The following is a 20978-nucleotide window of genomic DNA, read 5'->3' as shown; positions in this document are numbered from 1 at the left end:
GTTTATTGAAACAACTATAAAACCTGAAAGAAAACAAGCATGGAGTACAAGTCCTGTGAGGAGTGGCTGAGGGAGCTGCAGATGGTCAGACTGGAGAAGAGGAGGCTGAGGGGGGAACCTTCTCTCTCTCTACAACTCCCTGAAAGGAGGTTGTAGCCAGGTGGGAGTCGGTGTCTACCCCCAGGTAACAAGTTACAGGGCGAGAGGAAATGGCCCTAAGTTGTGTCGGGGGAGGCCAGGAGCTTAGAGATCTTTTCCAACCTTAATGAGTGCATGTGTGGGCTGGTTGATGTGTTACATGTTTGGCACTGAAGGAGCCCTGTTTGTGCCCCTCGCAGGCGTGGCGGAGGCGCTGGTTCGTGCTGCGCAGAGGCCGCATGAGCGGGAACCCCGACGTGCTGGAATACTACAGGAACAACCACTCCAAGAAGCCCATCCGCATCATTGACCTCAATGAGTGCGAAGTGCTGAAGCACTCGGGGCCCAACTTCATCAAGAAGGAATTTCAGAACAACTTTGTCTTCATTGTGAGGACCACCTACCGCACCTTCTACCTGGTAGCCAAGACTGAGGAGGAGATGCAGATCTGGGTGCACAATATCAGCCAGATCTGTAACTTTGGACATCTAGAAGATGGCACAGGTAGGATCATGCTCATCTTGGGGGCTGGGAGAATGCCCAGGGGTGACAGGAGTCATGGACCTTGCTGGCTGGTTGGGCTGGGCAGGTGTAGTAGGGCTGTGATTCCTACAGCTCCACCCAGCACTGAGATGCTGCTAAACCCTGATCTGAAAGTTCTTAGGGATCTCACTGCTGCTGGGTGGAAATACTGACTGCCTGCTTGGTCTCACTTTGATGAAGCCATTCCTGATAGAACAAACAGCAGGTCCTTAATAAGAAAAGGTACTGTTTATGTGAAAAGCTGACTGTTATATTCTGGGGCCGTTTATTTCATTACATGTCCTGTATTTATTTAGTTTGGCTTAATGTAAGACACCTGTTCCAGGAAAGTGTCCTGCAAAACTCCCATTTTCTCAGGCATTGCTGGACGTGGAATGTGCACAGACTTGGGTGTATATGCATGTACATAAATCAATGACAGAAACAGTAAGCTGTCTTAGTCTGTTGATGAGACAAAATAAAGAAAAAGCAGAGGATAGGAGAGCATTAGAAGTGTGTATCTAGACTTAAGAGATGGTCCTACCAGTGAAGCATAAAGGCAGCTGTTTTGCCAGGCCCTACACCTGTATGTGCTCTGCAGGGTGAATTTCTTGGAAAGCTTCCAAGAATTAACCACTCCAAGATGGATGTAGCCAGTAATTAAAGTCAGGACCTGTATCGTCATTAACTTACCTTTTAAATGAGACAATTGGGCTCAGATAACAGCAATTTGTCTTTCCCTTGACATTTCCAAGAGGCAGATACAGCAGCAATCTGAGAGTTTTAGAGGAAGTGAGTCAGAATGAAGTCCTTCAGGACGATAAGAGGCAGCACAAGAGTAGAAAAGGGTGGCAGTGGAGGGACTTGATCCCAAGGGCAGTAATATATTTGGGGGTATTGTAGTGTGGCCAGGCAGGTTATCTTGCCATGGTCTCTGTGCTGCTGCACTCAGTGTGTTACTGGTGTCTGCAACTGCTGCATGGCCACACCATTACCTCATAACTTGAAACAAAAGGCTATGGGAGAGGCTTTATTTTAATCTATCATGGTTCTTGGCATTCCTTAACCTTCTCTTGGGTAGTGTCTTCTGAGGGAAATGTGAGTGTGAAAAACACTGCAGTGGTCCTGTGACAAATGTGATATCTGTTCTTTTCCCATTCGCTTTAGAAACCACCAGAAAAACGTGCTGACAGATTTTCGTGTCAGTACAAGCTGCCCATGAATACAAATTCCAAACTAGAGCTGGTAGCTTTGAGGGACTGGCATCAACAGCCCTTTGGAGCTTGGATGTAATTAGGGATATGCAGCAACCACCTTCTTCTTGTTCTGCCTTTGTTGACACTGAGATGTTGCTCTTGCATTGTTACTTCTGGTGCAGGATTATTTTAGAAATAGTTTTACCAATTACTCTGAAATTAAGGTAAACCGTTCCACATAAAACAGAAGAGAGAAAAATAATTTTTGTCTCTCAAATGTGTAAGTAGCCTTCTCCTGGCACTGTATGAGGATGTGCATAGGGGGATGTGATCTGTGGCAGAGGAGCTAAGACACTGGATGTCCCTGGATAGAGGCATTTATCCTGGGAAGTGCCTGTTCTGTTTTGCTGTTGCAGTGCAGCATTGCCTTTAAGACTCACACATGGGCAATACTCATAGTATTACACAGTCGTGTTTCTCTCCCAGCAAAGATTGCCAGAGTGGACACTGATGGATGAGAAATGGCAGCTCTTGCAGCAGCAGCAGTTGGGAAAGCTGACATCCCAGCCTTCCAAGGCAGACATTGCCCCGCACAAAGTTCAGCAGTGCAGAGTGTTTGCCTTGGTTCAGTGCAACGTCTGGCACCTGAACTTACAGCCCTCATCAGGGATGGCGTGAGCTAAGCCTCCAGACATGCACTTACTGTATCTCTAATGCCAAATAGCTCATAAGAGCTTCTATTTATCCTGCAGCTCATGCCGGTGAGCTCAAGTCTGGGGTGTATTCAGGTCAGGCTGCTGGGCATATTCAGATCCTCTGATTTAAATCTACACGGCTCCACAAGTTGCACATCATATTTCAAACAGTTGCTAATTGCTTCAGCTTTTTGGAAGCTCCTAAATCCCCCAAGAGCCTGTAGATTTAAACAAATTACCCTTAAAAATTAACATTGGAAGAGAAAAGCCCTATTAAATGTCATATGTTTTTTTAACTTGAATGCTACTGTGTTAAAAAAATAATAGTCCCTGATACGAATCATCAGCAGAAAGACACAACCATTGCAGAAAATTTTAATAAGCTGTTCTACCTTTAAAAATGAAGCTGAAAGACAATATTATATGTTGTGAAATCAATCATTCTTAATCTCTACATCTCTGAAAATTTGTTGTGACTTTGAGGCCAAAACCTAATCTGCTGCTTTCTTTGTTTAGTGCACAAAATGCAGCCACAGGTTTAGAGAGTGACTCAGCTTTAAACACTGTCCTGTCATTCCCAGTTAGTCCCTTCCAATAGCAAGGAAGCTGGATGAACAGCTGGTTTCCCATCACCAGAGGCCTCCAGTATGGGGTGTTAGCAGCCAGATGCAAAGTTACCAGAGACGTGGCTCCTGTGAGGACAACTTTGTTGTCAACAGGAGAGGCAGGGCTGAGAGACAGAGATGAAGTGCAAGATCCAGGCAGATGTCAGGAAGCACCTGGGAGGGCGGCTGTCAGGAAGGACTTGCCAGCAGCACTCAGCACACTGCAACACTCAGCTGCCACAAGAAACTGTGGCACTGGCTGTGCTGGAAATGCCAGGGGAGGTGGCACCTTTGGAGGAGTCAGCTGAAGGAGAGAGGAAGAGGCCTTGCTCCCTGTTTTCCTTCCATTTCTATTTAAATCTTGCTTTCATCTTCGGGGAAGTCTCCAAGTAGAGCCATCATTCTCCAACCCCCATGGACCCATGGCCATGCAAGGGATCAAGAGGATGCTTGGCCCAAGTGGTTGGGGCAAGGAAGGAGATGAAATAAGGTGGCTGTGGGATATCGGGGCACAGTTTACCCAATGTGCAAGCTGAAACCATGACTAATTGATACAATTCAATATAGCAGCTTTTCACTGGAGAAACTGCTGGGAAGGTTATTTAACCTGTTTCAGTAGGAAGCCTTACTGTTAAAGATAATGCTCTGCCAGGCTGTGCCTTGGCAGGCAGCTCCTCAGCCCAAGAGGGGCATTTCATCTTGGGTTTCACCTTCACACCATCCACAGGTTCCAGATGTAGTTCAACATCTTCTATAAACACCTTGCTCATCCTGGATGCATCTCTTTCCTGAAGATCCCAGCTGATCTCCATCTCTTCCCTATTGCTCTACTCTCTCCCACAGCACCCAGGACCACAGTAGAGCAGGATGTCCCTGGAGAGACTCCCCCAGTGGTGCCCTCCCTGCACAGCACATGGACCATGATGTTGGCAGGATCACTTTAAGGGACAGGTTATCCTTGGGTCCCTCTTGGCTGCTGGCAGTTGAATTACAGCATTTCTGCTCTTCTACCTCTCCCTCACCTCTTGTTACTGTGTTGTTCACACTCATCCTCACCCATTGCTGGGAGCTTCTTCCATTCTGCCTGCTCCCCTGATGGTTTCTTTGCCTCTTTAAATGTGTCTCTATTTTATTTTTTTAATTATTTTTATTTATTTTTTTTATTTTATTTGCCAGTGTGTACAGACATTGCACATGGGCAAGGGATGGTTTGACTCCCCAGGGCCTTGCTGCAGCCAAACTGGGGAGCTTCTCTCCCAGCCAGAGTAGCACACTGGGAGCAAGGGGAGCCAGGGTCTACTCCCTCCACTCTCACCTCTCCACAGGAGAAAATCCCTTTTCAGCTGCACAGACTCAAGGCTGCTGTTTGACATCAGGCTCTGGCCTCCGGCCACGAGGGGTGGGTTTACCTCTTTGGTATGGCTGTGTAGCCTTGGGGGGGGCTAGAACCCCCCATTTCACCATGTCCCTGCACTGCTGTTGCACCATGACAATTCTTGAGGGGTGGGCTGGGGTCTGTAGCAGGGGGGAAACCTGCATGGTGACTTTCCCCGTGATGCAGAGCATCCTCCATGGTGACTTTCCCCATGATGGCAGGGCAGTAATTTTTTGGGTTAGTACCCACCAAAGCAGTTATTTTGGCAGCTGAAGCCTCCTGCTGTCTCTCTGGCAAAGGGTAGGGCAGGCACCAAACCTATTCTCTGCCTTCTCACCGTTAAAAGTAGCCATGCATAATTTATTCTGCCCAGCTGCTGTTGCGGTACAGCTCTAATGCACAGGATTGGGTTACCAGCAGAGCTGGCAGGGGCAGGGACAGCCTGTTAGGAGCTGACTGCAGGTTCCTGAGCTCCTGAAGGTTAGAAAAGGGCAGGTCTGTACTGTCCCCATCCCTCCCTGCTGCTCACAACCATTGCCATGTGGTCTGCAGCTCACAGCCTTTCCTGATGGGATAATCCATGGCTAAACCCTGTGAGTACCAGATGGAGTTCAGGCCTGTTCGTTCTCTGTGTTAATAACCCAGAATGTCATTAATTTCTTTCTTATGCACTGTGGCAGTTTTAGTTGTTGGTTTGGGCTTTTTTTAATGTAGTCAGATGGTGATGTGAACATGCTTTTCTGAGATCCCTAGGGAGTCAGCCCAGTGCATATTTGATCATTGTCAACTTGCAAGACAGCTCTCCGAGTCCAAGATTGGAGAGCAGAGTTACTGTCTGAGCCAGCACGATGAACAAAAGTTATTTTTCAGATGGGAAGCCTGCAGCCCTCAGCTCTGCTTTGCAAATGTGAAACCTTGTAAAAGCCATTCCTTCCAGATGCTCACTGCTGAAACCCTGCTGCTATAAGCACCTGCTCAAAATTAAAGCAAATCCTTTGCTTAAACTTGAATTTAAGCACGTGCTTATATGCTTTGCTGACCTGAGGCCCATCACTGCCCCAGACCTCCAAAGCTAATGGGAGGAAGCAGCAGTGAGTGCATGCTGGTAGATGGGAAGGAAAGAGGCAGCTCTCTCCCCCATTCAAAAGGATGAGGTGTGGGATAGTGCAGGAAGGGAAGATCAGCTCTTTTATTCTTCTTCTGACTGTGAATGTTGCTGTGGTTGGCATGAGACTCTGGGTCTCATACAATCATACAATATCCTCAGTTGGAAGGGACTCACAAGGATCATTGAGCCATACTGCTGCCCCTGTACATGACAGCCCCAAGAATTGCACCATGACAGAGTTCAGTTTGTGTTTAGTGATGTTGCTGTCTAACAACCCAAGTCTTGGCAGCCCTCTCCATCCCTCCTGATCTGCTTGTACATATACCCAGCACCTCCCAGGGCTGAGAAGTGACTGCAACAACCTGGTACAGTGCCAAGGCTTGTGGCTCTGTTGAGCTGAGGACTAGGCTGGACCTGCTGGAGCATCTCAGGACCTCCTCACACAGTGCAGGATCTGACCTGCAGGCTGCATGCAGCTGGTTCCCAGCTTTTCCAGCAAATTCTGGATATCGGCGTTAGAGAAATCTGCCATCCTGCAACACTTTGGAGACATGTTTATGCTTGGCGTGGTTTTATCAGCAGTGGCTGTTTTCTTGTGTTTCTTTTTGCTGTGGGGTTTTTCATTTTGAAGAAGGTTTTTGAGGCTTTGACTCAGGCAGTGTCTGCACCTCAGCCAGAGAGATGGGCACCCACTGCCGAGCCCTGCAGGTGTTGGGGACATTTGGGACACCCAGTGAGCACTGCCTGGTCCCTGCACAGCCCTGGTGAGGGAACTGCCATGCAGCAACCTGAAATTTCATTAGAAAAATCATACTGTCCAGCTGAGGACTTGTGCTCTTAGTGCTGCCATTTTTGATTCCTGCCAGGAGCAGATGCTTTTAGGGAGCTGCTCTGCAAAGACCCTTCCCACTCCACTCCTTGCGTGGTGGGAGGTCCAGCTTGCACTAAGGACTTGATTTTTTGCATTGAAATGCCCCAAAAGCTGGGCCAGAGGCTGTGTTTAGCCTTAACTCTGTGTGGTTCAGCCATCACTCCTTCATCCCCCAGCCCCATGTCCCCAGCTATCTAGCAGGGCTGAAGGTTGGGAGAGGAACAGAACCAGACTTATCTGTGCTGCCTGGCAGTTCCCAGGCCAGATGGGCCTGAGTGCCTTGGACACATGCTGCCAGTGAAGGGTGGTCTTGATGGTCTGAGCTCTGGGCCAGCCCCGCTGGCTGCAGCCCAGAGCTGTTCCTCTCCTACTGTCACCCTGCTCTGTGCCAGGGTGACTGGAGTGTTATGGCCAGAGAAGGTGTCACTGAGAACAGGCTCCCTTGTGTCTTGTGGCCTCCAGAAAAATAGTGTTACTTTTCTCAGCAGAGCCAAGAAGCCTCCAGCTGGGCAGAAACAGCTACATTACAGCTTTTGTGGCTTTGATGTCCAGCCCAGAGAGGCATAAGGAGTTTGCAGGCAAGTTCAGAGCTTGTCTGGCTACTCCATGAGCTGCAAAGCTCCATTTTGTCCACTGAGATCTAGAAAGTGGGAGGAAATCAATCCCTTTCCTTGTCACCATTAATTTGAAGTGTTGGAGATTAATAATTAATTATTTGCATTAGATACTCAAAAAATACTTGATGAAGCAGGCAGCTGTGCCTCAGCTCTCTCTTCAGCAGAGGCTGTCTTCATTGCTGGCTGCAGGAGGTATGCCACAGCCCTGCAGGAGTGCAGGACCCCAGAGGAAGAGGGTCTGTACCTTCTGCAGCCCTTCAATTTGACAACCTGGGCAGGGGGAGCTGCAAAATTGGGCTGCCCTGTCCCCAGAACCAGTTTTTGCCTTGACTCACCACCCCTCTGGGGTAAAACACCCCTGGTGTAAAAGCAGGGTGGTGGCAGCCAGAAGAGGCAGTGGGCTGGGGCGAGTCAGAGCCGTCCCTCAGCCGGGGCCATCCGTTCCCATTGCAGGTTCCGTGGAGAGCCTGTCCCACACCACCTCGTCCCCGCAGCCATCACCAGCCGCCTCCACCCACACCTCCCGCATCGCCGACCCCTCCTTCTCCGTCGACACCGCTGCTGCCGACGCGTCCGCCACGGAGGAGACCCCCAGCGAGTCAGGGTCAGTCTTCCTCCCCGACTACCTCTTCCTCTCCAACTGCGAGTCGGGCAAGCTCAGCCACAACAGGTAAGTCTGGGGTCTGCTGGATGCGTCAGGCTGGAGCCGTCCTCAGCCTGCCCAGTGATGAAATTGGGGCACACCGCTCCTGGAGCCCTGCCACTCAGGGTAGGCTCCCGGGCACTGCAGGGGCCCACCAGCCTAATCCAATTTGGAGGGTGCTTTTCATAGCGCAGATTAGCGGTCGAGCGTCATTTGTTGGTCCTGTCCCTTTCCAGGGTGGGTGGCTGGGGACCTCACACACAGCCTCCCTCCAGACACCTGCTGCTGCCCAAGGTGCTCCACAAAGTGTCCCATCCCCCTGTCCAGCCCAGGGGGGACCCTCCACAGTCACAGGGAAGGGACAGATTTTGTCCTGAACTGTGGGGTTGGGTTTTTTGTTTGCTGTGTTCTTGCAACCAGGAGAAAAGGAAAGCTCAGTTCCTGACCTCTGCCTCTTGCAGGTGTGACAGCTGGTCAAATTCAGACAGATCTCTGGAGCAAACTTCATCAGACGATGTTTTTGTTGACTCCTTGCAATCCCAACCCTCCTTGTACCTTGTACAGCCAACCAGTGCTGGCACTGTGCACCAGGACGGGGCCCCACTGGCAAATCCCAGCACCATGTCCAGGAACATAGACATTAGTGGGCCATCCAGTGACTTTTCCTCCTCTTCTCCCCTGCTGGGGACACCGCTGACACCAACCTTTCAGATCGACAAGAGCCAAAACGCGCTGCCCTACGGTGTAACCCAGCTGGACATCCTGTCCAACACGCCTCCACCACGGCCCCCCAAACCAACCCACTTCTCGGACAGGAGAGGGGAGGAGGTGGGCGGCGGGGCCCTCCAGAACGGGCACGCAGGGATCGGCAGGGCTCAGGTCGCTCTGGTGCCCAGGAGGATCTCCCTGTCCAGCTTAGACAACATGAGGAACTGGAAAGGTGAGTGCACTGCCGAGAGCTGGCAAAGCAGGACCAATGTGAGGGATAGAGCACAGAGTGGGTGCTAACTTCCAGTTGTGTCTTTCTGTCCTCCCCTCTGTGGAATCATACACCACCCAAGGCAACACAAAATCCTTCTTTCAAATGAATTAGCAAGCAGGATTCAGGCCTGTCCCTCATGTTCAGCTCCTACTCTGTAGAAGCCCCTCAGTGTGTGTACAAATGGGCAGCAATTTTGCTGTCATCCCTTCAGGGTACCTCATGACTTGCTAGTTTTCCATGCCCCCTCCCTCTCCAAAAGGGAAAGTAGTAAAAACCACCAAAATGAAAAGTCAGCCACTGAATCAGGCAATGCCAAAATCTCTGTTTATGCAGGTCAAAGTGTGGGCTCGCACATGGGAAATTCTTTCGGAGCTGTGCTGCTTCTCTGCTTCCAGCCCATTCCACAAGAGCAGCATGTCTTTTTGCAGCTTAGAGTAAAGACCAGGAAGTCAGGGAGACGCTGGGGATGGGATGTAATCCCAATTGAACCAGGGACTCTGTGTGTCCTTGAACAAATCCCACTCTGTCCTTGCACTTCAGGCAGAGCAGTCTGAAAACCTGCTGCTATAGGGTGATGCTCCGCTGCAAAGCAGACTCTACTCTGAGCTGAGCTGGCTTTTCCACTTGTTCCTGAAACACCATAATCACAAACAAAAATAAGTCAAAAACCCAGAACACCATGGTATCAGAAACCAGTAAAGGCAGAATGAGGAAACTTTATTATGTAGAGCCACAGAACAGAGAAAGGCAGCTGGGATACCCGGCTGGAAATCATCAAGTATACTGCAGAGATATGAAAACCTTCAGTTCTGATGAGGAAAAAAACATAGGTTTTTAAGGACAAGCATCCTTTAGGCTCCTGCAGTTTAAATGACCAGACAATATTTGGGGCTGTTAGATCTTGCTCTTAAAGCTCAGAAGCTAAAGCAAGGAGATCTCTGTCCAGCCTGTTTATCAGTGTACAAACAATTCTTGGAAGGTTTCTGGAGAAACACCCATCAGTGGAATTGCTATTCTTGATTATCAGCTACATTTTGTTGCTCCCTGAAAGGTGCTGCTCTTGCTTCTGCACATGTTCCAACATCACGGGCACACTTGAGCCATTCATGTTCCTCCAACCCAATTTACACCGAAATGTTTTAAGAGGATTAAGTGGCCAAATGTCATGTTGTGCTGCAGTGCTGCAGGGTTATCTCTGCCTGATGGGGGCAGCAATGAATTAATAAGTGCTGCCACTTTTTCTTGCCCTAAGTGAAGCTGAAACTATTCGAAAGGTTAAACTCTGAATTAAGATGTGTTTAACAAGAAAGATCAGAAAAAGAAACAAGGAGAAAGCAGCTCTTCCTCACCAGCTCCCACAGTGAGCCCACTTGAGTCATTTCCTTCACTTTTTGCCCTTGGCAACCTGCAAAAGGTGCACAGATGTAATTAACCCTGTGTAAAGGCAGTATGTGCTGGTTGAAGTGCCATGAAGGGGGATGAGCTGTACACATGTAAAGCATCTGTGTCCTGGCATCTGATGGAGCCTTGTGCCAAAATAATAAATAACCACCACAAATGCCCCCAGTTGCAGTGCAGTACCAACATCTCCATCATAAGAGCAGAGAGTGGATTAACATGGTTTCAGGGTTTTAAGGCATTCCCATAGAAAAGCCATTTTCTGCACAGAAAATCCCTTTCCAGAAAAAAGCGGTGTTTGTAAGCATCTCCCACTGCTGATCTTCTATGCACTGAGTGGTAGATTTTAGAGCTTTTGGGTTTTGCTTGAAAAATAAAATGGACCTGCACCAAGACAAAGGCCCACCTGCAAAACAGGACACTGAGACTGGTAACTGTTTCTCTGGCTGTTTTTTCCCCATCAGCTTGAGCCACTTGCACCATATCAGCACTTCTGGATGGCAAAGCAAAGAATTTTTCTCCTACTATAAGTTTCCCCATGCACCACTCTCTGTACAATAACACTTACTTCCATGACACCTTACATACCAGGCTCCTAAATAACTTTCCAGGCAACAATGAAATAATATTCCCTTTTCATGTAATTTCCCCACTTTGACAGAGAGCGACTAGAGCTCTCTGGGTTTAAACTTTTGCTTCCTTGCTCCCACACCAGCCATTCTCCCCAACTTACAGGAAGCATAAGTTACAGCTGGATTATACATGAACATGTTCCTTGGTTTCATCATACTTAAAATGGATGTAATCACTCTTGAAATGCTACTGAGTTGGATCTGGTCTTAAGTGTCATTGGATTTCCTCATTTAGGAGTTTTACTCCAGAATTATCTCTGTAAGGTTGCACTGCCTTATCACATTTTTAATCACTTCTCTTTTCCTTGCAGCAGACATGGAAGGCAGTTCCTTAAGAAGTCGAGATAAGAGGCTTAGCTTGAATTTGGTAAGTACTCTGCTTGCACAAATTTAAAACACTGACACATGGCAAACTTCAGAGAGTGAATCATTTCGCATCCTGATATTCAGTCATCCCCCTCCTGTGTTCAGGAGAAGAATTGAAAAAATGGAAGAAGCACTTGGCTTTGGGCAACTTCTCTGCTGCTGCTTTGTGGCCTCCGCTGCTGCTTTTGAGGGAGGAGGGAGAGGTAGGCCACAAAACTAAGCACCCTGGTTTTAAGGCAGATGAAGCTGGGTCTGTTATGAAAAAGGTTACAGTAGCCTCAAGAATTAAACTGTTGACCAAGGGCACCAGAGAAAATGGCTTATCCCTGGAAAGAAAGGGTCTAAAGAAGTCTACCACTTCATGATCCTGAGGGATATCTCTTCTTTAGGACATGGGAAAGTGCCTGCTCTCAAAGCACCTGTGATTGAGGGCTCTGTCAGTCCAAAGCTTCCCGTCTCAGCCTTTGACAGACACAGTTCTGTGTGGCACCATCTCACATCACACAGCCAGTGTGCTGGATACTGTCTTCTGTGGGAGATCCTTTGCTGTGTGAATGTAAGCTCTGGTGCTGGGCAACTTATGTTTTTCCCCCGTTTGAAAGCTTGCAAGGTTTGTAATCTCTCCGTCTGGCCACTCAGCCAGCACCAGCCTGCATGAAATTATTTTCTAGTGCTTATTCTCAGCGATCAGAAGCAACTTGTAAGTCTGTGTCTGCTCTCTCAGCTTCCACATCCACAAAAATCTAGTTCATCAGATGTTCTCCTTTCAGATTTTTTTTTTTGTATGAAGGAGCCTCCCTCATTTTATAGGTCAGAATTACTGCTGGGAGGGGCAAGTGCAACCTCACTGAAGTCGGAGGATTTAACCTACTACAGTCACGGATAAGTTTGGCTCTAGTTTCCAGCAGTGGCTTGCAAAGCTCAGAAGTGGACCTCTCCAAAGCTGGGCTGTGCATCTGAACTCATGTGTTTGTCTCCTGTCTTTCCATCTTGCATCTCTCTGAAAGGTCTCATCAGAGCTCTCCTGGACTGCGCTTGGCTCAGATCTGTTCCCAGCTCGAAGCACCTCCTGGCTTGCAGGGGGTTGGCTGTGCATTTATTGACCTATTTCTCTTTCTTTTCCTCCTTTGCTTCCGAAGCCCTGCCGGTTCTCCCCGCTCTACTCTTCGGCCTCGGACGGCGTGGAGGACAGCTACGTGCCCATGCGCCCCAGCACCTCTCCCTCCGCGCCCGGCTCCGACTGTTCCCCCGACGGCTACATCCCCATGAGCCCTGGCTCGGCCACCTTTACCTTCCCTGTCGTCAGCACTGAAAAACTCACCAGCCCGTTACCTGAGCTGCCCTCGGACGTGGAGCCCCCTCCAGTGAACCGAGACCTCAAGCCTCGTAGGAAACGTAAGCCCAGACCCAAGTGCAAGTGGCAGCCAGGGGGTCCTGATGGCAGGGACATGGGTGGCCTCCTTTGATAGTGTCCTTGGCATGTTTTGAAGTGTTTCCCACTGTAGAAGATGCACTGAAAAGCTTTGTAAGTGACTCACAGTACTGTAACCAGGGATGTGCCTGCAGGGTGGTTTGTGAGCAGAAGAAAAGCATCCATGGCTACTTTCACAGTCAAAGCCCAGGTGGCTCCACACTCCAGCTTCAGATCCACTCCAAGTGCAAACACCTTCGAGAGACAGCAGACTAAACCTGCTGCTCTGAAGCACATGTACTGCTGTCTCACCGGTTCCCTGACCTTCCAGGAATGGGGCATCCAAACACTCAAATACTCATACTTGATGTGTGGGCTGTTGGTTAAATCTCTGTTGGGTAGGCACAGCTGTTTGGTTTAATTAGGAATTTCCTGCAGATGCTTTTGCTGACGGTAATTTTCCACTCCTGGTTTTCATGGCATCTCCAAAATCTGGGTTGCACTTCTAGAGAATATACTGGGGACAAAGTTCAGGTTTGCAGCGGAGAAATTGCCTAAACCTGGCCTTCAGTAAAGCTCTTTGGGTTGCAGAGCCACAGGATTACTCAGAAATTGGTATAGAAAATGTTACTGTAAAGTGGGGGCAGAAATTTAGACCACTGCCATGAAGTGAAGCAAGTTCATGTCCTTTCTGAAAGGGTTTTGAGAATGGAGGGCATGTGTACATTGATTGGGGACAGGAATGATCTTGGATCCCAATGTGTGAAGTCTTTTTGTTTAGAACAGAGCCCAAAACCTGTTATGACCTGTAGGATGAACCAGCCTCTCAATGGCAGTGTATCCAGAGCAGATTTGGGGCAAACTCAGAGATCTCATGGGGCATTTGCTCTCCTTATGCCCACTGTATTTACTGTGTTATTGACATGTTATTGAGGTGATTGAGGGACTTTGCTTTCCAGCAGTGACTGAAGCAGTCATTTGTTACTGATTTCTGTCTTAGTTATGTTCTGTGAAATACTCCGTTAGTTTCTTTCTGTTAATATAAAACTGCATTTTTCTAACCAGTCTGTACTTTCCATTAGCTCTGCTATTGGAAATGTAATTGGTTTTGTATCTCCTTACAGCACGGCCACCTCCTCTGGACTTGAGGAACCTCTCCACAATCCGGGAGCATGCTGCCGTGACCAGGATGTGGACTGTGCCTTAGTAAGTCAACAAGAAACCTGCCATTCCAATCTTTTCAGCATTAGCATTGTGGATTAGAGTTAAAAATAACTTATCACATCCCACAAGAAACAGTTTCCTGGCAAAGTCCACAAACAAAAATTCCCCAGGGTTCCTTCCAGCGTTCCCCAGGCTTTTGCTGTCTCTAAAAAGCAAGGCTCCCTTTCACGATGGGCAGCTCCAGTGCACTCAGCCTCATGCAGTGATGCTCAGTCTGTTTTGAAGGTTCCTTTTAAGCAGCCTGGAGCTGGTCTGCACTCTGGTGTGGCTGCTATGCTGGATAAAAGCTTTGCATGCCTAAACTCTTTTTTTTTTTCTAAGTGGAAGAGCCAATTTTGTTCCTGAAAATTAATATAGCAAGGGAGAACCAGATGAGATAAAGATCTGCCTGACTTGGAGCCTGAGCGTAGAATTCTGCACTGCCACACAGCAATTCAGACTTGAACTGTTGGTGTGGCCTTTTGTCACTGGAAATTAGTTGTTAGTAAAACAAATGCTTTTGATTTCAAAGCCCAGGTAGTATGAACAGATGATACTGTTTGGCTCCAAGGGCAGCAGAAAACTCATTTTCAGGGAATTCATGAGCAGGGGAGGACTGCAGCCTGCTGGCTGGGGGGATCTTGGCACTAAGGGGAAAGCAGCTGTGCTGGAGTGTGCATGCGATTGCCAGGAATTCCCACCAACCTCCTCTGCACACCCCAGGCACTCCAGGAAATGTGGGGTTTTGCTAACATGAGTGCCAGGCAGGGCATTTCCACTCACTTCAGGTTGTCATGTGAAGGGCAAAAGAGACATAAGACAGACAGTTTCTCTGTTTCAGACCCCTCTCTCAGCCCATTGAGTCCAAAGCTGGTTAAGCCCTTTGGCACTGCCTCCCAGGGAAAGCCAATAGTCTGCCTCCCAAGCATCCCTGCCAGAACACTGGGGTTAATCAGTGCTGACACAGTGCAGAGTCCTGGAGGATAACAAGCTCAGGGGGAGCGTGCATGTTCTACACTAACAAAGCTAAAAAAAAAAGCATGCCTGGAACTAATGAAGCAAAAGGAATTATGCTGTTCATGCTGCTCAAAGTGGCCACCTAATTTCCTACTGACTGACCCCACTGCACTCGCCTGCAGTCAGTTACTCACCGTGTACCTCTGACAGTCATGGAAGTGGAAGTGATTCTGCAGTAGTGGAAGAGATTTCATGTGCAAGAGCTGAGTCACAGCCATCTCCATAGCAGAGATAGCATGTGTTGCCACTGTGTGCAAAGCCAGACAAGTTCCTCTGCATGGACCTCCAGCAGCTGATTAATTCACATGAATCTCCAATATGTGGATACCCTCACAGCTAAGTAACTGCCCTCATTATTACCCAAATGAATGATAGTTGTCTCTGTGCCCCTTGCTCGAGCAATTGCTTCAATGTTTTATGCTTTCTGTCATACCAGAAAGCAAATTTTCATAAATCCCAGAAGAAAAGAAAATCAACAAAACCACTCATAGCAATATAGCACACTATTTCTAGAACTAAGGAGTGGTTTTGGACATTCTCTCCATAAAGGCTGCAGCGTTAGTGTGAGTTTATTCACCATATGGACTGTGTCAGGCTTTGGCTTCATTTCAGAGCATCTGTAAGATGCTTCCTTAACCTCTCCTGTGTTTTTCTTCATAGCAATCGAATGAGCTTTATCTCACCAGAAAGAGACGGTATTAATTCAGCAAGAATATTTGCCAATTCAGTTTCCGGAGAAGAGGAAGAAAGTTACATTCATATGGTAATCTTCATTTTCACACAGCCATCCTTTGCTTTATTCTGCTCTGTCACATTGATGGAGAATGCAGAAGTTTGTTTTCTAAGAGAAAACGTTGAGGAGGTTTGTCCTTTGCCTTCTGGGTTTTTTTTTAAATGATGAAACGGTTTTAAACCATAGACACTGGGACCAATTTACGGAGAGATAAGGGAAGCCCTTTTCCTGCTCTGCAGAACTCAGCTGTTCGCCCACGAATGTTGCTGAGCAGTTCCAAGAGATCACAGGGATCAGCCATATTTACATGAGAACTCATTAAGGCAAAGGGAAATTAAATCTTTTCGCCTTCTAAAAATGTGCCCTGCAGAATCTCCCAGGAAATGACAGAAAGCCGTTAGCTTCCTAAAGAAACACACCAAATATTGTGCAGAAACAGAACTCCCATTAAAGTCTCTTATTGCTTCTGCTTTGGCTGGTGGCACTAACCCCACTTCCCATCCCATGAAAGAAGAACATCTGGCTTCGTGGTCTCCTTTTCTTCATTTACTCTTTAGCCATATCTTGCAAAAGTCCAGAATCTTGGTTTCCTTTGAATTTTAGCTACAAATGGATCTCAAATCCTTGATCTGAGCCAATGTCTACAAATCTGGCTCCATAGCCAAAGCTCAAGAGTAATGTCTATAAAAATATATTGCAAAACTGACCACAGCCTCCATGAAACACAGTCTAAAATGTTAACTCATATCTCTACCAGATCAAAATGTGCTCAGGAGGGCAGTTCTAGTTGTAACCACTCCCCATTTGATTTCTCTGGTCAAATAAACCCTTCCATGCATTTGTGATCACCTGTGATTTTCGTGAGATTAATTTTCAGTTGCTAGATTTGAGCAGAATTTTCACAATTTCTTCAAATTCACTGAATGATGATGTTTAAGAGAACACCCCTGCAACTCTGAGCCTTCCAGGAGCTTGGGTTGAGAAGCTGAGCACAAGTCCTTCCTGATAAAATTGCATGTTTTTTTGTTTTGCCATAATTACCAGGAGGAAAAGGCTCTCACACTTTCTTTTTGTCATCCCACAATTATCAGTGTTATGCTGTGGTTAATAACCAAATGCACCCTTGGCATAGAAAATTAGGTGGGTCCTGACTGTCCTCACTCTCATTTTATCAGGCAAATCTTACAGTTGTGATCCTGCTTCCTTTTAGGATCATGTTTTAAGAGCATTAAAAGTTTCTCTTCTTTCCTGACAGGAACACAGACAGGCAACATCTCCATACAGTGGTGCTTTTCCATGGACAAGGAAATCTAACCTTGATTACTTAGCACTGGATTTTAATTCTGCTTCCCCATCCCCTGTGCAGAAGGTACGAGTCATCTGAAAAATCCCACAGCCTCCTGTCTATTTGTCTGCTGGGAGGAGATCAAGACCCAGGGTCACATTCTGCTAGGTGCCCCAAGTGTCACGATGAAGGCAGTCGTGTTTCCAGCTGACTGCATCTGTGGCAGGCTCAAGATTAATATAATAAGAGCATGATTATGGTGATGACAAGGTGTCCTTAGTATGACTCACAGGGATGCTGTTAACATGAGCTCAGTACAGTGCGTGAGACAGCCATGAGGGCTTGTGGGCAAGCTGGTTGATGCCTTCAGGATCTCTGCATGCTCTTTCATTTTCATCTAGTCTCCACAAAGCCTTTCCTGCTAGTTTTCCCCCAAATCTCTTTGCAGTAACAAATTTACGGCCTGTGATAAATTCATGGGGTAGAACTGTACCATCTCTTGTAACATGGCAAAATGTGCATCTTTATCCTTGCATCACCAAAACCATTTCAATTTCCTTTGCTGAGAAAATACATTCTTTGTTCCAAAGAGCTTCTAACCTGCCCAGGTGGTGGGTAGGTACCACTGCAAAGAAATTAACTGTTATCAGTTTGGGTCACCTTATGTCCTGTGTATCATTTTCCCCATCAGCCAATACTCCTAGATGCAAAAGACTCTTAAGCTTTCTTATTTAAACCCTCCCTGTAGCTCAAATGCAGTTAGTTCATCCCTGCAGCAGGATCACTCAGATGAGGAGAGAGTGATTATCTGCATGGAAGTAGCCAGCACAGCACGTTTCCCTCGCTCACTGTGCTGGGCTGAGTGACAGAGTAACAGATGGATAATTATAGCTAAAGCAGGCTGTAAAGCAATGCTTTTGTCAGCTGATGTCACTGTGAGCTTCAAGGTGAAGTGAAGCAATCAAGGAACGAGGGAAAGGGAAAATAGAAAATCAAGACAAGTTTCACTAGCATCCCTTTTCAACCTGGAAGTTAATATATTGGTTTTTTCTTCTCTGTCCTGCAGAAACCTTTTCTGTCTGAGGAACAGAGGGTGGACTATGTCCAGGTAGATGAACAGAAAACTCAAGCTTTACAGAACACTAAGCAGGAATGGACAGATGAAAGACAATCAAAAGTCTAAAGGAAGAAGATTTGGGATCTGGAAGATTTTATTTTTTTTGCACTGGAACCACAATGTTAATGAAGCCGCTATCACAGTAGAGTTCAAAGGCAGAGAGAGTTGTAAGATACAATCTGTAGAGGCATTTTTACTGGAAACCTTTGATTTCAGCTGGAAATAGTATGTTGAGTGAGTGAGTGGTTCACTGATGATTAAAGTAATGCATTACTCTTTCTACTGCCCTTACCACTAAGCTACATGGTACCATTTTCTGGCATGATTCTGCGACGAGTCATACACTTAACGTTAACAAATCCACTACAAGTTGCATTAATCTAGTTCGTCCTGCCTTCTCCCTCAGTTGCATAATTCCTAGTTGCTAAAGCTATTTTTTAATATTCCTACAAATACTGCAGGTGCTTGGAGTGCTTTTATGGCAGCAGGCATCTGACAGGTATTGGTGACTAATCAACTAAGGGCTAAAATACTGAAACAATAAAAAGAACTTTTTGAATATATAGTGCTTAAGCAAAGAGAATTTTGAAAAATATTTTTCCCCCTGGGTTTAAAAGGTCTGACTGTGAGCTGATGCTGTCAGAACTCAAAACAGGACTACGTGCCCATGCGACTGGAACGCATGGTCTTTGACCCTCTGGACGACAGTCATTGTATTAAGCTTCTTCTCTCCTTTGTGGCTCATACTTGTCGCCTTTCTGTCTGATTCCTACTGATGTTTTCTCCCCTATCTTGAGAAGTGTCTTCAGCACGGCACAGCACAGCTGCTCTTCTAGCAGGAGGCTGCAGCCACACAGCCCTTGGCTGGCCAAAAAATAGAAAGGGAAGCTGTGAGCCTGTTTCTGCAAGTCTTGAGAGAACTGGCAAAGGATCAAGAATGCTTTCATCTGAACAGCAGAAGAAATGCCATTGGAGTTGCTGGTAGCAGTCGTCAATCTGATTGTTTCACTAGACCCACCCCAAAAAAAAAAGAGCGTTAGGAAGTGCAGCGCGCTCCGAGAGAGGCCGGGAGCCTGCCAGAACAGAACAACAATGCGCTCACGCGGCGTGAGGACCTCTGGGTTCAGGAAGCTTATCTACCTTGGGACTTGTCACAGGCACTATCTCAGGATCACATATGTGTATAGTTTATAAGATATTTAACTTTAGACGCTTGGCTGCAGTCTTTATTTTAAAGTGGCACACAGCCACCTGACTCATGGAAGTAGGCAGTGACGCTGAGTGACCCACTCTGGATTTGGTCTCGCAGGCTTTGCTCCTGTAGGTAAGTCCCAGTAGCCATAAGAGGTCTGATCCTGTCGGCGTGGACAGACAGACAGGACCCTTACGAAAGATTTCTTCTCTGACAGTGCCAAGTCACTGCCCTCCCTTTGTGTGCCTGTTGTTACCACATTGCATTACTGTAACCTGACATCCCAAAAATGCTGATTTACCAAACAGAGGTTGTAGAAATGTCATTGCAGAAACCACTGGCATTTCAAGGCTTCTACTCAACTTCCTCCTCTGCACTCACTCTGCTCCAACCATTCGGGCACTCTGAGAGGCTGAGAGATGTGGCCCAGTCTCATGTCCTGTGGGAGAGGCAGCATAGCCAACAGAAACACAGTTTTCCTCCTACCTCAAGAGAGCTGAAGGGCTTGCAAGTCTTACTGCTTCTTTAGCCCAAACCCTGGGGATCTGTGGTGACCAGGCTCTCATTAGCTTGCCCTGCAAGAAAAAGGTTCGCCAGCGCCTTTATTGACTCTGGGGCAAACTGGGCACCCAGGCCTGCAGGCACCAAGTGTCCCAGACCAGAGCTGCTTGGAAAACAGGGGTTAATCCTACAGATAGCTGACCTGCTGTTCCCCCATGCTCTGCTCCTCCTCGCCCCCTCACCGAAGCTCTAAAGTGAAAGTTGATGTTCACAAAAATTTTGAAAATTAATTCCAACTTTTCTGTATACATCTTGTCTGTCTGGTGTGAAATTCAGTTTGTTAAAACCCAGGGGTTTGTCCTCAAACTGATTTAGCAGAGCTGTGAGCAACCATGCCCTGGGAGTGGTATTGCAGCAGGGGCAGTGGAGATCTGCACCTCCACAGAGGTGTCAGAGAGAGGGAAGCATAGAAGGGCCACAGAACTGAGACCTTTGACTTTCTGCTCAAAAGAATTGCCTTTCTTTCAAGGTGTACAAATAACGCATCACTGAAAGCTCTTGGTGTATGATGACGTACTGAAGGGGTTAAAAGACCAGTGTCTTATGTTAGGGACAGAAAATCTCCACAGAGGGCAGGTAAAGTTGTATTCTGCTACTGCAGATCCTGGATTGTGGAGTGATGTCAGGGCGGCCTCTGATGCGGATCAGCATCGCGTACAGATCAGATCGTGTTTGACTGGAGTGTTTCTTTTCATGCTGTCAGAAAATTTTCTGAAGAGGAAAAACACTGAGTTATTGGAGACAACTGACTCACTTGTTATTCTAGTTTATTGTAAAAATATTTAAATTTCAACAAACCTGGCTAACAGAAAGAAAAAAGAGCTCTCTCGATATTTTTATTCCCCTAAAAGGACATAAGCATATACCTTGGCAAGGACAGTCCTTAGATCAGAATGGCCCCTTTCAACTTCCTGTGTCCCCTGCTTGCCCCCACCGCCCTCTTATCTTGATCAAACGCTGCTCACTGGTTTCTAACTTTCTCTTTTTAACTAGAAGCTAAGTTTGAGGGTTTATTCAAATTTTCATGTAAGGTCTGTTTTTACCCTCTACTCCAGGATCTGTGACATGCATTCTTGTGCCAGTACAACACTTGAAACAGGAGAAATTAAAAATATCCAACAAAAAAAAATTCAAAAGCAGAGCAGTCTTCCCCCAAAGCTTTTTTTTTCTATTGTTTTGGTCAAATTCCACAATACTTCAAAGAGGGTAAAGAGGAGGAGGATGGTAGGAAGATGACAAAGGCCAAAGCTGCTGAGGCCACCCTATCCCTAAGGATTTGGGTGTGCATGGAGCCACAGCAGCCCTTGCTCT

At 47.1% G+C, this 20978-nt stretch overlaps 1 protein-coding gene across 1 annotated transcript; it reads left to right on the top strand.

Moving 5' to 3' along the window:
- Positions 1–377: 377 nt before the first annotated feature.
- GAB3 (GRB2 associated binding protein 3) lies at positions 378–18477 on the top strand. Its single transcript, XM_025894945.2, has 9 exons — positions 378–642; positions 7581–7797; positions 8232–8710; positions 11094–11149; positions 12288–12543; positions 13684–13765; positions 15440–15542; positions 16768–16881; positions 17864–18477. The coding sequence occupies exons 1-9, from the start codon at positions 378–380 to the stop codon at positions 17978–17980; spliced, it is 1689 nt and encodes a 562-aa protein (XP_025750730.1). The 3' UTR covers positions 17981–18477.
- Positions 18478–20978: the final 2501 nt, after the last annotated feature.

Source organism: Manacus vitellinus, unplaced genomic scaffold (assembly GCF_001715985.3).
Source record: "Manacus vitellinus isolate BGI_N305 unplaced genomic scaffold, ASM171598v3 scaffold_19_pilon, whole genome shotgun sequence".
Taxonomy (NCBI): Eukaryota; Metazoa; Chordata; class Aves; order Passeriformes; family Pipridae; genus Manacus; species Manacus vitellinus.
This window is presented reverse-complemented; position numbering and strand designations above follow the sequence as displayed.